This window comes from Psammomys obesus, unplaced genomic scaffold, assembly GCF_907164565.1.
Source record: "Psammomys obesus unplaced genomic scaffold, mPsaObe1.curated_primary_1811, whole genome shotgun sequence".
In the NCBI taxonomy this organism is placed as follows: Eukaryota; Metazoa; Chordata; class Mammalia; order Rodentia; family Muridae; genus Psammomys; species Psammomys obesus.
Genome location: NW_026585687.1, coordinates 1,626,451 through 1,639,404, shown reverse-complemented (window position 1 = coordinate 1,639,404; position 12,954 = coordinate 1,626,451). Strand labels below are relative to the sequence as shown.

Here is a 12,954-nt window from a genome sequence, read left to right as displayed (position 1 = left end):
GCATTTGGGAGGCAGAGAAAGATGGATCTGAGTTTAAAGCCAGCCTGGTCTATATGGTGAGTTCTGGGACACCAGAGCTACTTAGTGAGACTATGTCTCAAAAAAGAAAAATCCCACAATTCTTGTAGAGTCTTCTAAGTGACTTTGTGAGCCAAATGAGATCACCCGAAACTGCAGGAGTTCTAGAACAGAGCATGTCTCAGACCTTTTTGTACCCTTTTAAGTTCTCTGCTCAAATACCAATATATTCTTGTTCTCTTGTTGGGGAAAAATGTTTGCTGGAATCAGGTAATAATGAAGGTTAAATTTTCCCCTCTGTTCCCTTGCTGCATCAGTAGTTCCTGTATGCCAGATAATGTTTTACAGGGTTGTTTGTTTGAAGTGTGGTATAATCAACTCTTCTAGCTATAAATACCAAGACAAAATTTGTCAATGAGTAATATTTATTAATAACTGTTAGCAGGAATTTGCTGTGTGCACTTTGATCACATACTGAGACACACAAATACTCAAACTTCATTACCACATTACTGTAGCATAAAAACAAAAACAGAAATCAAAGCCTATTCACTTATATAATCAGTATTCTGACATTTTCTGTAGAGCAATGTAAATAAAATATGTAAACTTCTTGACACCATTCAAACCCAGGAGGAAAAGTACGTATGGTATCAAATAATCTAAAAGTCATTCAGAGTTAAACTGGCAGTACACTCAGCTATGTAGACTTAATTGCTGCAACTCAAATAGTATCTGGCTACAACCACCATGATTTCTACCATGGCCTCCTATTTCCAAATAGCCAGAAATTAATTAGGGCAATACTCTAGATTAGCACAGAAATCCACAAAGTGGACTAACATGTACATAAATCGTCCCTAGACTCTACACTATAGAGATAGGTACCCTACCATTTCTCTTTCTCATTTCTGCGTTACAAGGCAAGTAAATAACAAGGTACAGCTTTTTCCCCATTATATTTAGTGACTGTGAGTCTTCTCATCTCCCTAGAAAATTTAGAATCAAAACAATATGATAATGAGATATAATTGGGACTATCATAGTTAAATGGTATTTATGAAACAGCATTGTATATTGCTATAGTTGGCATTATAGAAAACAAGTTAAAGAATGTTTTACAAAAGTAGTCAACATTGATACACACAAACAAAACACGGAAATTGAGAGCAATTCAGCAAGTTGATGACAATGCTTAAGTGATAATAAGAGCTTATTTGACCATGGATTTAGACAAAAGAACCACGACTCCCCAAGTCTTGTGGGATATAGTTCAGACATAGCATATTTGACAAGAGAATCCTCAAAACAACACAACTGCAAAGCCATGATTATATCTCATTTCTAAGATTATTACCATCTCAAAAGTTTATTAGATACACATGATAGCACACACCTATATCCCAGCACTCCAGATACTGAGACAGGATATTGAAACTTCCAGGCCAGCCTGAACCACAAAAGAAGACCCTGTCTGAGCTGGTGAGATGGTTCAGTGGTATAAAGGTGCTTGCCACCAAACCCAACAACTTCAATTCCACACAGTGAAAAGAGAGAACCAAGTCCAATAAGTTGTCTTCTACATATGCACCCATACAAATACACACATATATACACATTCTCTTTATATATTTATCTCTCTCCCTTTAACCCGTACTCTCTCCTTCCCCTCCATTTTTCTTCCTCCTTCCCTCAATCCCTCCTGTGTGTGATTAAATATGAATAAAAAAAAAAAAAAAAAAAGAGTTTGCTTCAGTTGCAAACTCACTACTTTTCTTTCCCACCAGCCCTGGTGATGGACACTCCTTCCCTATGAGGTCAATGAACGAGTCACAGAACCCTCTGTTGGCAAATGAGGAACCCTGGGAAGACAGCGAGGATGACAGTCTAGGTGAGTAGGCTCAGAAGAAAGCCTTTTCTCTGCATGACAGACTCAATACTACATGATACATGTTAATAAAACCAATATAGCATGCAGTGAGTAAAAAAAAAAAAATGTCTAAATAGATTGTATAAACATGACAACCTTATAAGTGCCCTCTGGAAGGAGGAGGACAAGTATGGCCAGAAAAATATGGGTGGCTAAGGTATATTTGTTAGGCAGGGTTCACTAGAAAAATAGAACTAAAAAAAAAGAGAGAGAGAGAGAGACATGTAAATGTTATACATAATGAAAGGGGATATAGTAGAATGGCTTTTGTGATAGGGCCTGGGTAGTCCAGCAATGGCCATCCGTATGATAGAGATGCAGGAGAAGCCAGTATGTAATCAGTCCACAAAGCTGAAAGCCTCTGAAGTCCCAGTCTACTCCTGGAGGCCTGAAGATTCCTGTAGAGCCTCCTGTATTGGGTCCACATGGTAAGGTTGAAAAAGCTAGAGGCCAGTGTCAGTGGGGGGAGGGGAAGAGTGATAGATATAGTCACTGAGAAGGCAGAGAATGCAGCCAGGCAACACTGGTGGACATCATTGTATCTGGACCACCCTTTTTTGCCATCCACTTTGACAGCAAGTCTTCCCCCCTCAGTGAGTCAACTCTGGAAATAACTTCCCAGACGTACCCAAAAGCTGATCATAATTACATCAAGTTGACAAATGAGACCAATCAGTGGGTCTGAAGAGAAAGCTCAGAAGATAAAGTGCTTGCCACACAAGTATAAGAATGGGAGCTCAGATCCCCAGATCCAGTAAAAGCCAGGTGGGCTGCTTTGTGGGCCATCCCTAATCCCAATGCAGAAGGCTGAGACAGGAATTCTCTGGAGCAAACGAGGTGGAAAGCTTAGCAGAGAAATATTGAGGTTCAGGCTCAGTGAGAGATTATGCATCAGTGTTTATGGTAGAGAGTGATCAAGAAAAATGCCGAATATCAATCTTTATCCTGAACATATATGTGCTAACATAGACATACACACCTCCACACACATGTACTCTCACAATACGTACATGTATTCACATATGAAAAGAACCAACCCTCACAAAAGCATGAGACAGTAGCTTAAACAATTCCTTGAACGCTTTATTATGTCATGACTTACAACTGTACAGCTAAATTGGAAAACATAATAAAAGTGTGAGTAAACAGCTTCCCAGATGATCAGTAGTGTTTAACTGGAACGCAAAGCTTTACTTCCATCAACGGGCAAAAGTTTACCATTCTTTACCCTCCTTCATTCATAGGGGTTTAGTTTTCTTTAAAATCTTACACACTTACAGAACGGCTTAAATACACCACAAAGTAAAAGTTATATAGAGACAGACTTGCACATACCTGTAATATGTACAAAGAAAAAAATTAAACAGACAACTTTGCCCTCCCAACTTCTTCCATCAGATCATTGGGTCATCCTGACACATCTTGTGAAAATCTAAAGATAAAAGTCTCCTGTCGTGCATGCTGTATTCTTTGTCTCTGCCCACTCATGTGCCCAATGCTGTGTCTTCCATCTTTGCAAATGTTGCTGATACCAACATCAGAGACTAAATTTTAAAAATCGTTGAAATTAGGCAGCAATTTTTAAGTAGCACATTTTAGCAATCATTATGACGTGTACCTGGGGAAGATAAGAAGATAATTCTTGACCAGCCCAAAAATTACAAACACAAAAAGGATACCTTCTAATCATTTTTTTTTTTTACTGTACAAGGCTGCCTGTGTCTTTCTGAACAGCATTAACTTTCAGCAGTCCCAGATGATGGGAGTTCTTTTGACATTGACTCTTTACAACAGAAATAAAAGGCATACCTAATCTCAAAGTTCTTTGAAATAATCCAACAATAAAAAAAAATAAAAAACAGTTTATATGTGAGCCTTATGTTGTCAAGCCAAACCCTTTAAGGATAGATGTGGTGTCATATGACATGGTGATTACCCTAGACAGGATGGGGCAATGGCTTGGTGGGTAAAGTGCTTTCTCCATAAGCATGGGAACCTGATCTCCAGCAGCCACACCAAAAGTCTATTTTACTTATCCTTATGTGGATATAGATGTGCTTGCCATAGTGCTTGTGTGGGAGTCAGAAGAAGACTTTGTGGATTTGGTTCTCTTTCCACCTTTACATGAGTTCCAGGAATTAAACTCAGGTTGCCAGGTTTGCACAACTGCTTTTACCCACTGAGCCATCTCTCCCACCCAGAACAGCAGCCTCCATTCTGGTCTTTTTCAAAAATATTCAATCATAATATTTTATATAATGTTACATTTTATTAAATATGCTTATGTTTTCCATGCTTTGACCTTAATAAGTATGTTGTGTAGACATTATTTTTTTTATTTTTTTGATATTAATCACAGGTTATTAACTTTGTATACCAGCCATAGCCCCCTCCGTCATTCCCTCCCAATCCCACCCTCCATCCCTCATCTCCTCCCTGTCCCTTTCCAAGTTCACTGCTAGGGAAGGTTCTCCTCCCCTTCCGTCTGACCCTAGCTTATCAGGTATCTTCAGGACTAGCTGCAATGTCCTCATCTGTGGCCTAGCAAGGCTGCTCCTCCCTCGGGGATGGGGGGGGGGCGCAGGGGGAGGTAAAGGAGCCAGTCATTGAGTTCATGTCAGAAATAGTTCATGTTCCCCTTACTAGAGAAACTCACTTGGATACTGAGCTACCATGGGCTATATCCGAGCAGGGTTTCTAGGTTATATCTATACATGGTTCTTGGTTGGAGAAACAGTCTCATAGAGGACCCCCGTGCCCTGATATATTGGGTACTTGTGGAGCTTCTGTCCTTTCCAGGTCTCACTAACTCCATCTTTCATATGATTCCCTGAACTCTACCGAAGGTTTAGTTATGGGTCTCAGCATCTGCTTTGATAAACTGCTAGGTAGAGTCTTTCAGAGGCCCTCTGTGGTAGGCTTCTGTCCTGTTTCTTGTTTTCTCCTACTTTCCATGTCCATCCCATTTGTGTTTCTAAGTGAGGATTGATCATCTTACCCTGGGTCCTCTTTCTTGTTTATCTTCTTTAGGTGCACATATTTTAGTATATTTAACTTATCTTATAGGACTATATGAATGAGTATATACCAAGTGTGTCTTTCTGCTCCTGGGATACCTTACTCAGGATGATCTTTTCTAGATCCCACCATTTGCCTGAAAATTTCATGATTTACTTTTTTTTTTAATTGTTCAGTAGTATTCCATTGTGTAAAAGTACCACAATTTCTGTATCCATTCCTCTGTTGAGGGACATCTGGGTTGTTTCCAGGTTCTGGCTATTACAAATAAAGCTGTTACAAACATGGTTGAGCAAATGTCCTTGTTGTGTATTTGAGCATCTTTTGGATATATGTCTAGGAGTCGTATAGCTGGATCTTGAGGAAGCGCTATTCCTGGTTGTCTGAGAAAGCGCCAGATTGATTTCCAAAGTGGTTGTACAAGTTTACATTCCCACCAGCAATGGAGGAGGGATCCCCTTTCTCCACAACCTCTCCAGCATGTGTTATCACTTGAGTTTTTAACCTTTGCCATTCTTATGGGTGTAAGGTGTAATCTCAGGGTCATTTTGATTTGCATCTCTCTGATGGCTAAGGACACTGAGCATCTCTTTAGGTGTTTCTCTGCCATTCTGTGGTCCTCTACAGAGAATTCTCTGTTTAGCTCCATACCCCATTTTTTTAAAATTGGATTGCTTGGTTTATTTCTTTTTAATTTTTGTAGCTCTTTATATATTCTGGATATCAGCCCTCTGTCAGATAAAGGGTTGGTGAAGATCCTTTCCCAGTCTTTAGGCTGTCATTTTGTTCTGATGACAATGTCTTTTGCTTTCTAGAAGCTTTTCAGTTTCATGAGGTCTCATTTATCAATTGTTGCTCTTAGAGCCTGTGCTGTTGGTGTTCTATTCAGGAAGTAGTCTCCTGTGCCAATGAGTTCCAAGGTCTTCCCCCCTTTTTCTGCTAACTGATTTAGTGTATCTGGTTTTATGTTGAGGTCTTTGATCCACTTGAACTTTAGTTTTGTGCAGGGTGATAAATATGGGTCTATTTTCATTTTTCTGCATGTAGACATCCAGTTGGACCAGCACCATTTGTTGAAGATGCTGTCTTTTTTTCCATTGAATGGTTTTGGCTTCTTTGTTGAAAATCAAATATTCAAAGGTGTTTGGGGTTATTTCTGGATTTTCTATTCGGTTCCATTGATCTACTTTTCTGCTTCTATGCCAATACCATGAAGTTTTTGTTACTATTGCTCTGTAGTACAATTTGAGATCAGGGATGGAGATACCTCCAGATGATCTGTTGTTGTACAGGCTCATTTTGGAAATTCTGGGGGTTTTTTGTTTCTCCATATGAAGTTGAGAATTTTTTCTTTCAAGGTCTGTAAAGAATTGTGTTGGTAATTTGATGTGTATTTCTTTGAATCTGTAGATTGCTTTTGGCAGGATGGACATTTTCACTATGTTAATCCTACCGATCCATGAGCACAGACGATCTTTCCATCTTGTGATATCTTCTTAAATTTCTTTCTTCAGAGACTTGAAGTTTTTTTTTTTTGTTTTGTTTTGTTTTTTTTTCAAACAGGTATTTCACTTGCTTGGTTAAAATCACCCCAAGGTACCTTATGTTATTGGTGGCTATTGTGAAGGGTGTAGTTTTCCTAATTTCTTTCTCAGCCCTTATGTCTTTTGTATACAGGAGGGCTACTGATTTTTTTTTTTTAGTTTATTTTGTATCCAGCCACTTTGCTGAAGGCGTTTATCAGCTGAAGGAGTTCTCTGGTAGAATTTTTGGGGTCACTCATGTATACTTTCATATCATCTTCAAATAGTGATAATTTGACTTCTTCCTTTCTAATTTGTATACCCTTGATCTCCAAGAAAGGTGACATGTAAGATAAAATTACATGTATTACATGTAATTTATTTCAGTTTCCTTTAAAAAATATGTCAAGATTAATTTCTAACCAATAATATAATATTTACTGTATATTATACATTTATTAATAGCATAATGTAAATACTCAAAATGGATATAAAATGATAACATATGACAACAGCAACTTGGAAAGTGAAAATGTGATGCCAAAGCCAGGAAAAGCTTATCTTCTTTGAAATCCCTACCCTAATTTAATGCAAAAAAGTACTAGGTTAAAAAAAACACATTTATGAAATCAAAGAATTTACAAAGGTTCCTCTGGAAAGGCTTTTTAAAATAAAGTATTTAATTAATGCACAAATACACAGAGATGCACAAATGAGTATGCACAGCTCTGTAATTTTCTCAGAGATTAAACAGGCACCTTTTAAAAAGAGTTTTGAGAGACTAGGAGTTGCATTTTAGCTTTTTTGAGGAAGTAATCCAGAAATGTCTGTTACATTATTGTCTTTTCTCATTATAAATTTTCCTATACCTTACATTAAAAAATTAGTGATCACAATAAAAGTATTTATACTAATCTATTCCAAATGAAACCATTTCCTCCAAATTGGATGGATGGCATCTACCGCCCTGCTTATCATAACTATTATAAATATTACAGTGGGCATGATTGTCAAAGAGATGCTCAAATGCACACTATTATGATCCAACATCTACCTGCATGTGAAAATTTTAAAATTTTTTCTTGGCTTTTTCAGAAGTAAGTCTAGCCTCTTATTTCTGATTGAAGTGATTTCTTAACATGTTTTATCTTTATGGCTCTGGTGCTTTTCTTCATGTTCTTTGTTCTTTTTGTTTCAGTAGGTAACAAAGCCTGTGCCATTTTCCAACAATAGTCCTTTTCAAATTAGTAGTTGAACACTTTGATCATGAATGTCTATTAGAGATGCAGCATCTGTGGAAATTCAGGAAAGGTTGTTACAGTTAATATTCTGTTTTTAGTGAACTTAATAGAGATGTTGACAAATAATTCATCGGCAAAGCAATGGTTCTTTCAACTTGAAGGCTCCACTCCATGGTCAGTTGGTCCTATTGCTTTAGACCACTAACAAGGACATCCGTAATGAAGACAATCTGTCATTGTGAAAAATAACTCTCTTCATAGCCCTAAAGCAAAATAAAGAGTAAGGGACTAAGACCCTTACTGAAATGCACTCTCTCGAAGGTATGCCTCCACCCAGTAACCCAATATGTCTCAGCTCTTTAAGATTCTGACACCTCCGAATAGTGCTACCCTATGGACCAAAGCCATTTAATACCTGAGCCGCTAGGGAATACTAAAGATTCGAACTATTCAAACTAGCACAATAGAATAAATGATTTCTTTCTTTTATTTGTATTAGAAAATGTGAGGTATGCAAAATGATGTTTTTACATACATATATTCAGTGATGTGTAGACTGTAGCACACATCATCTCAGAACACTGTTATACTGCATATTCTAGAAGTCCCCAATTCCATCTTTCTCTCTATAATGACCGCTCTGCATACGTTGACCAATACCTTTTTATTCCATCTCACCTTCTGCTGCCTTGGGTAACTACTCTTCTAGTCTGTTGGCATGCATTTGACTCCTTTCGAAAATTTCTCTATAGCAGAGAGATCATGCCTTATGTGTCTGCCTTAATGTCATCCATTTTAGTTCATTTTGTTGTAAGTTGGAGAAGTCCTTTCTATCTTAAAAACGAATAACGATCTGGCACACGTGTGTGTGTGTGTGTGTGTGTGTGTGTGTGTGTGTGTGTGTGTGAAGAAAGAGAGAGAGAATTTCTTTATTCACATATGCATCCATGGACACTTTGGTCAGTCTTACTTCTTGGCTATTGTGAATAATGCTGCAATGAACATGGGAGTGAGTATATGCCCAGAAGAAAGATATTTTGGTTATATGGTCACAATAGTTCCATTTTGAATTTTTCAAAGAAACCTCCAGGGCTGGAGAGATGACTCGGAAGTTAAGAGTACTGGCTGCTCTTCCAGAGGTTCTGCGTTCAATTCCCAACAACCACATGGTGGCTCATAACCATCTCTCCTCTTCTGGTGTGCAGGTGTACACGCACACAGAACACTGTATACATAATTAATAAATCTTAACAAAAAAAGAAATATCCATAACTGTTAAAACAATTTGCATTCCCAGAAACAATGTATTAAGGTGGCCTTTTCTCTACATTATCACCAGTAGTTTTTATTTTTGACATTCCTGTGGGTCTTGGGGGTTTAATCTAGGACCATTAACATGCTAGCCAAGCATCCTACCACTGAGGTATACCACAGTCCTGTCTTTTGACTTTGTGATAACAGCTATCCTAGCTGATGTGAGGTGGCATCTCATGGTGCTTTTGATTTCCATGTCTATGACTGTTAAGGCTTTTAACACATTTTCACATACTCAGTGGCCATTTTCATGTCATCTTTGGGAAAATGTCTATTTATAGAGTTCAGTCATTTTAAATTCAGTTATTTGTTGGGTTTTACTGCTAGTCTGGATTCCTTAATACAATTTACTTATTGAATACTTATCATATTTGGGATTCACAAGTATTTCTCCTGTTCTACAGGTTGCTGTTTCATTTTTTTGTAATTCTGCTGTGAAAAGGCTTTTTGGCTTCATAAACTCCCATTTATTTATTGTTTGTTTGTTCATTTGTTTCTGGTGCCATGCTAAAAATTGTTTTAAGACATTTCTCCTGTGGGATTCTTGCTGTAGTTTTAAAATTCCAGATGTACTAATGACACCCTTGTGAAAATAATTGAATAGTACATGCTTAGGTTTCTTTCTGGGCTCTTTCTTTTGTTCTATTGTTCTATGTGTCTGCCTTTATGCTAATTTTATTCTGTTTTTTTTATTATTATCATAGGTTTGTTATACAATTTAAGCTGCAGTAGTATGATGTCCTCAACTTTGTCTTTATCGGGGTTGTTTGCACTGTTTATCATCTTTTTTAGTTCTTTACAACTTCTTTTACTGATAAAAAAAATTTTGTTGGAATTTTGATCTGGATTGTGTTGGATATATAAGTTAATGGACGTATTAACCATGTTGATATTTCCAATTTTGTGGACACAAATATATTTCTATTTGTTTGTGTCTTCTTCAATTTCTCATGTCATTGTTTTATAGGTTTTAGAATAAGTATATTTTACTTTCTTAGTTAAGTTTATTCTATCTCTCTTTTGAGCCGGGCTACTTTAGAGAATGAGGGGATACAGGCAAAATAAAACTGCCCTTTTCCTGTGGGTTGCTTCCTTCTCTGTGTGGCTACAGCTTTTTAATAGGAGTCATAAGCTCTTTTAGGGTTATTTTAATTCATGGATGGGTTTCAAATGTTTGCCTTTTATGGACAGAAAGAAGACCAAGATGTCTTATTCTACCATTTGTCTAACATCACCTGGAAATAACCTTTGTATCCGTATCCATGATTGACTAATGATATTAGCCATTCTAGAGATGTTCTTAGCAGGGCTTTGAGAGAAATAAGAATTAAAGCTACCTGTTAGGAAATTCTACCCTGAAAATCTTACAAAGAGGTTTTGTTTTACACTGATGCAAGTGGCCTCTAGTTCTAAGAAAAGCTTAAAGTGTATATCATGATTGGTCAGCCAACATCTTCCTTAACCTTCCTTAAGGTTACTAACTTAGCTATGGATCTCCAGGGTCTTAAGAAGCAAGTCACGTAAGTCCTGGGTGGTCCTGAGTCAGTGAGGCTTCTTCAGAGTCGAGGCATAAGCCTCAAGTTGTTCCGGGGTTTATAGGAACTTCCATTTTCCTGTTTTCTATGCTAAATCTAAACAAATAGTAATTGGCATTTCAAGTGATTCCTTCACCTAGACCCTCAAATTTAAGCCTTCAAAAACATATTTCAAAGAATCCTAGTTAGTGGTTATCCGTTAGGTACTGAAGTCAGTTTTGACTTTGATAATAAGTTAGCATTTGTCAATTGTAACTATGTGTCTTATATCCGTTAGGCTAAGTTGCTTTATTTCCTAGTAAAGAAGGTAAATTCAACTCAAAAGGACTTCTCACACAGCTTTTCCATTGCCCTGTTTAAGAATACAGTAGAGGGGGCTGGAGAGATGGCTCAGAGGTTAAGAGCACTGGCTGCTCTTCCAGAGGTCCTGAGTTCAATTCCCAGCAACCACATGGTGGCTCACAACCATCTATAAGGAAATCTGTTGCCCTCTTCTGGTGTGCAGGTGTACATGCAAAACACAACGTTGTATACATATTAAATAAATAATAAAAAAAATACAGTAGAGAGTTCCAGGTCAAGGAACATAATAATTCTGTATGGCTTCTTCTAAACACTAATCAGTGCAGTAACTCTGATGAGAAAAACGTTTCCAAAGAATCCAGCAGTAAAAGACCCAAATATTACTTAGCTAGCCAAAACTGCTTTTAACTCCAACTAACAATACTGTAAGTGAAACTTTAATTTCATTTGCTAACTTTTAATTATATCCTCAGAGATATTTTTATCAAGTAAAAAAATATCTACAATACGAACTGAAAATTTTCCTTGAATTTACAAATATAACCTTCTGTCGTGAATGAATGTACTTGCATGAATCATTGTCTTGCCTTCCAGTTGTTGACCAGTTACCCAGAAAAGTATTGATTTTTGTCCCCAGTATTTGAATTTTTTTTACATATAGGCATGCAGGAACAAGTTAGCAAAGCTCTGAATGGTCTTGAATCTGTCTAATTTCCTACTCCTTTGCTTACACAAATTTTCTTTATGTGGTACCCATCAGTACTGCTCAAGGTGGAGAATGTTTCTGAATTGTTTTTAATCTTTGGTTTCTACTGTTATGAAAAGTCTTTTGTTCTAAACTAGCATGTATTGAGTGTATCCTGAAGTCATAATGTCATTACACACTATAGTCTGTGAACTCAAGGGTCTTGCAATATTTGGGTGAGATAAGATATATACATGAAAACTTTCCCAACAAAGAACAATACAGAGTGACATTGACCAAATGAATAGATTGTTAGATTGACTCAGCAAGTAAATTAGCATCTAATCGGGTTAGCCCTTAGGCTCAAGACCAAAATCTTTATTCTGTCAGTAGTCAGAAACTACTGAAAGTTTTTGATCAGAGGAGTTATGTGAGGAAACTATTTTCTTCAGAAGATGATGAAGTGATAGTCCTAAGAAAACATGCTGTCATCGTGTAGCAGAGATTGCTCTAAACCCTGGACCTTTCTAAGAGGACTGGAGAGAGCACTTCTTTTCATCAGAACTCCAACTCTCCAAGCACATCGTGTATACAAGAGCTCTAGTTTGGAGATAAGAATCCTTTCAATCAAAAGCTGTGTTGCTCGAAAGATGCCTCTCTGGTGAAATTTTGTTCAGTCATCTACCAGGCAGAGACAGCCATTGACTCTTGCTTGGAGAAAACATTACTTCATCACTTACCTCTTCAGGTCTTCCTAAGTACCTATGTGGTCATGCTTGTACATCTTTAAACATTACCGTAGGAGGTGAGTATTTAAAAAAACATCTTAAAATTCATGCTTTCTTAAAAAAAAAAAAAAACACCACTTCTTCAGTCATTATTTCAAATGGGTGGTCAGTACATTGGGACAGCTATGGAAAAGTCCTTACCCTTGATAAGTTTTTTTTTTTTTACCAGATTTTTGTATGGGAATTCAAAACATGTTGATATATACTAATAACTTGGAAATTAGTCTTCATGTGAGTCATATGTTTATTATATAGATATTTGGGGTGGTTAGGTAAGTAGATGTTTTCCGACATTCTATTTTGTTTTCTTATTCCTACATGTAAGAGATATTGTGATTCTAGAGTAATATTATCTATATGATTGACCGAAAATATTACAGAAAAAAAGGAGAATGATGGAGAAACTAATATCATTTCAATTTATTTGGAAGATAAGACACTTTTCAAAAGTCACTTAAAATTACAGGTCTTACAATACAATATTTTTTTCCTCAGCATGCTTTCTCAAAATGCTTATAATCCCAATTCTCTGTGAGGCTTGAGACAAGAAGATTTTTAAGTCTGAAACTATCCAGGGCTACACAATAACCCCCTCACTA

At 37.0% G+C, this 12,954-nt stretch overlaps 1 protein-coding gene across 2 annotated transcripts in view; it reads left to right on the top strand.

Moving 5' to 3' along the window:
• Positions 1-12,954, top strand: part of Zdhhc15 (zinc finger DHHC-type palmitoyltransferase 15) — a 139,032-nt gene that overhangs the window by 111,719 nt on the left and 14,359 nt on the right. For both annotated transcript variants that reach the window (XM_055592528.1, XM_055592518.1), the window contains one exon: positions 1,806-1,909. In XM_055592528.1, coding sequence (XP_055448503.1) covers positions 1,806-1,909 — 104 coding nt within the window. The remainder of the gene's footprint in view (positions 1-1,805; positions 1,910-12,954) is intronic.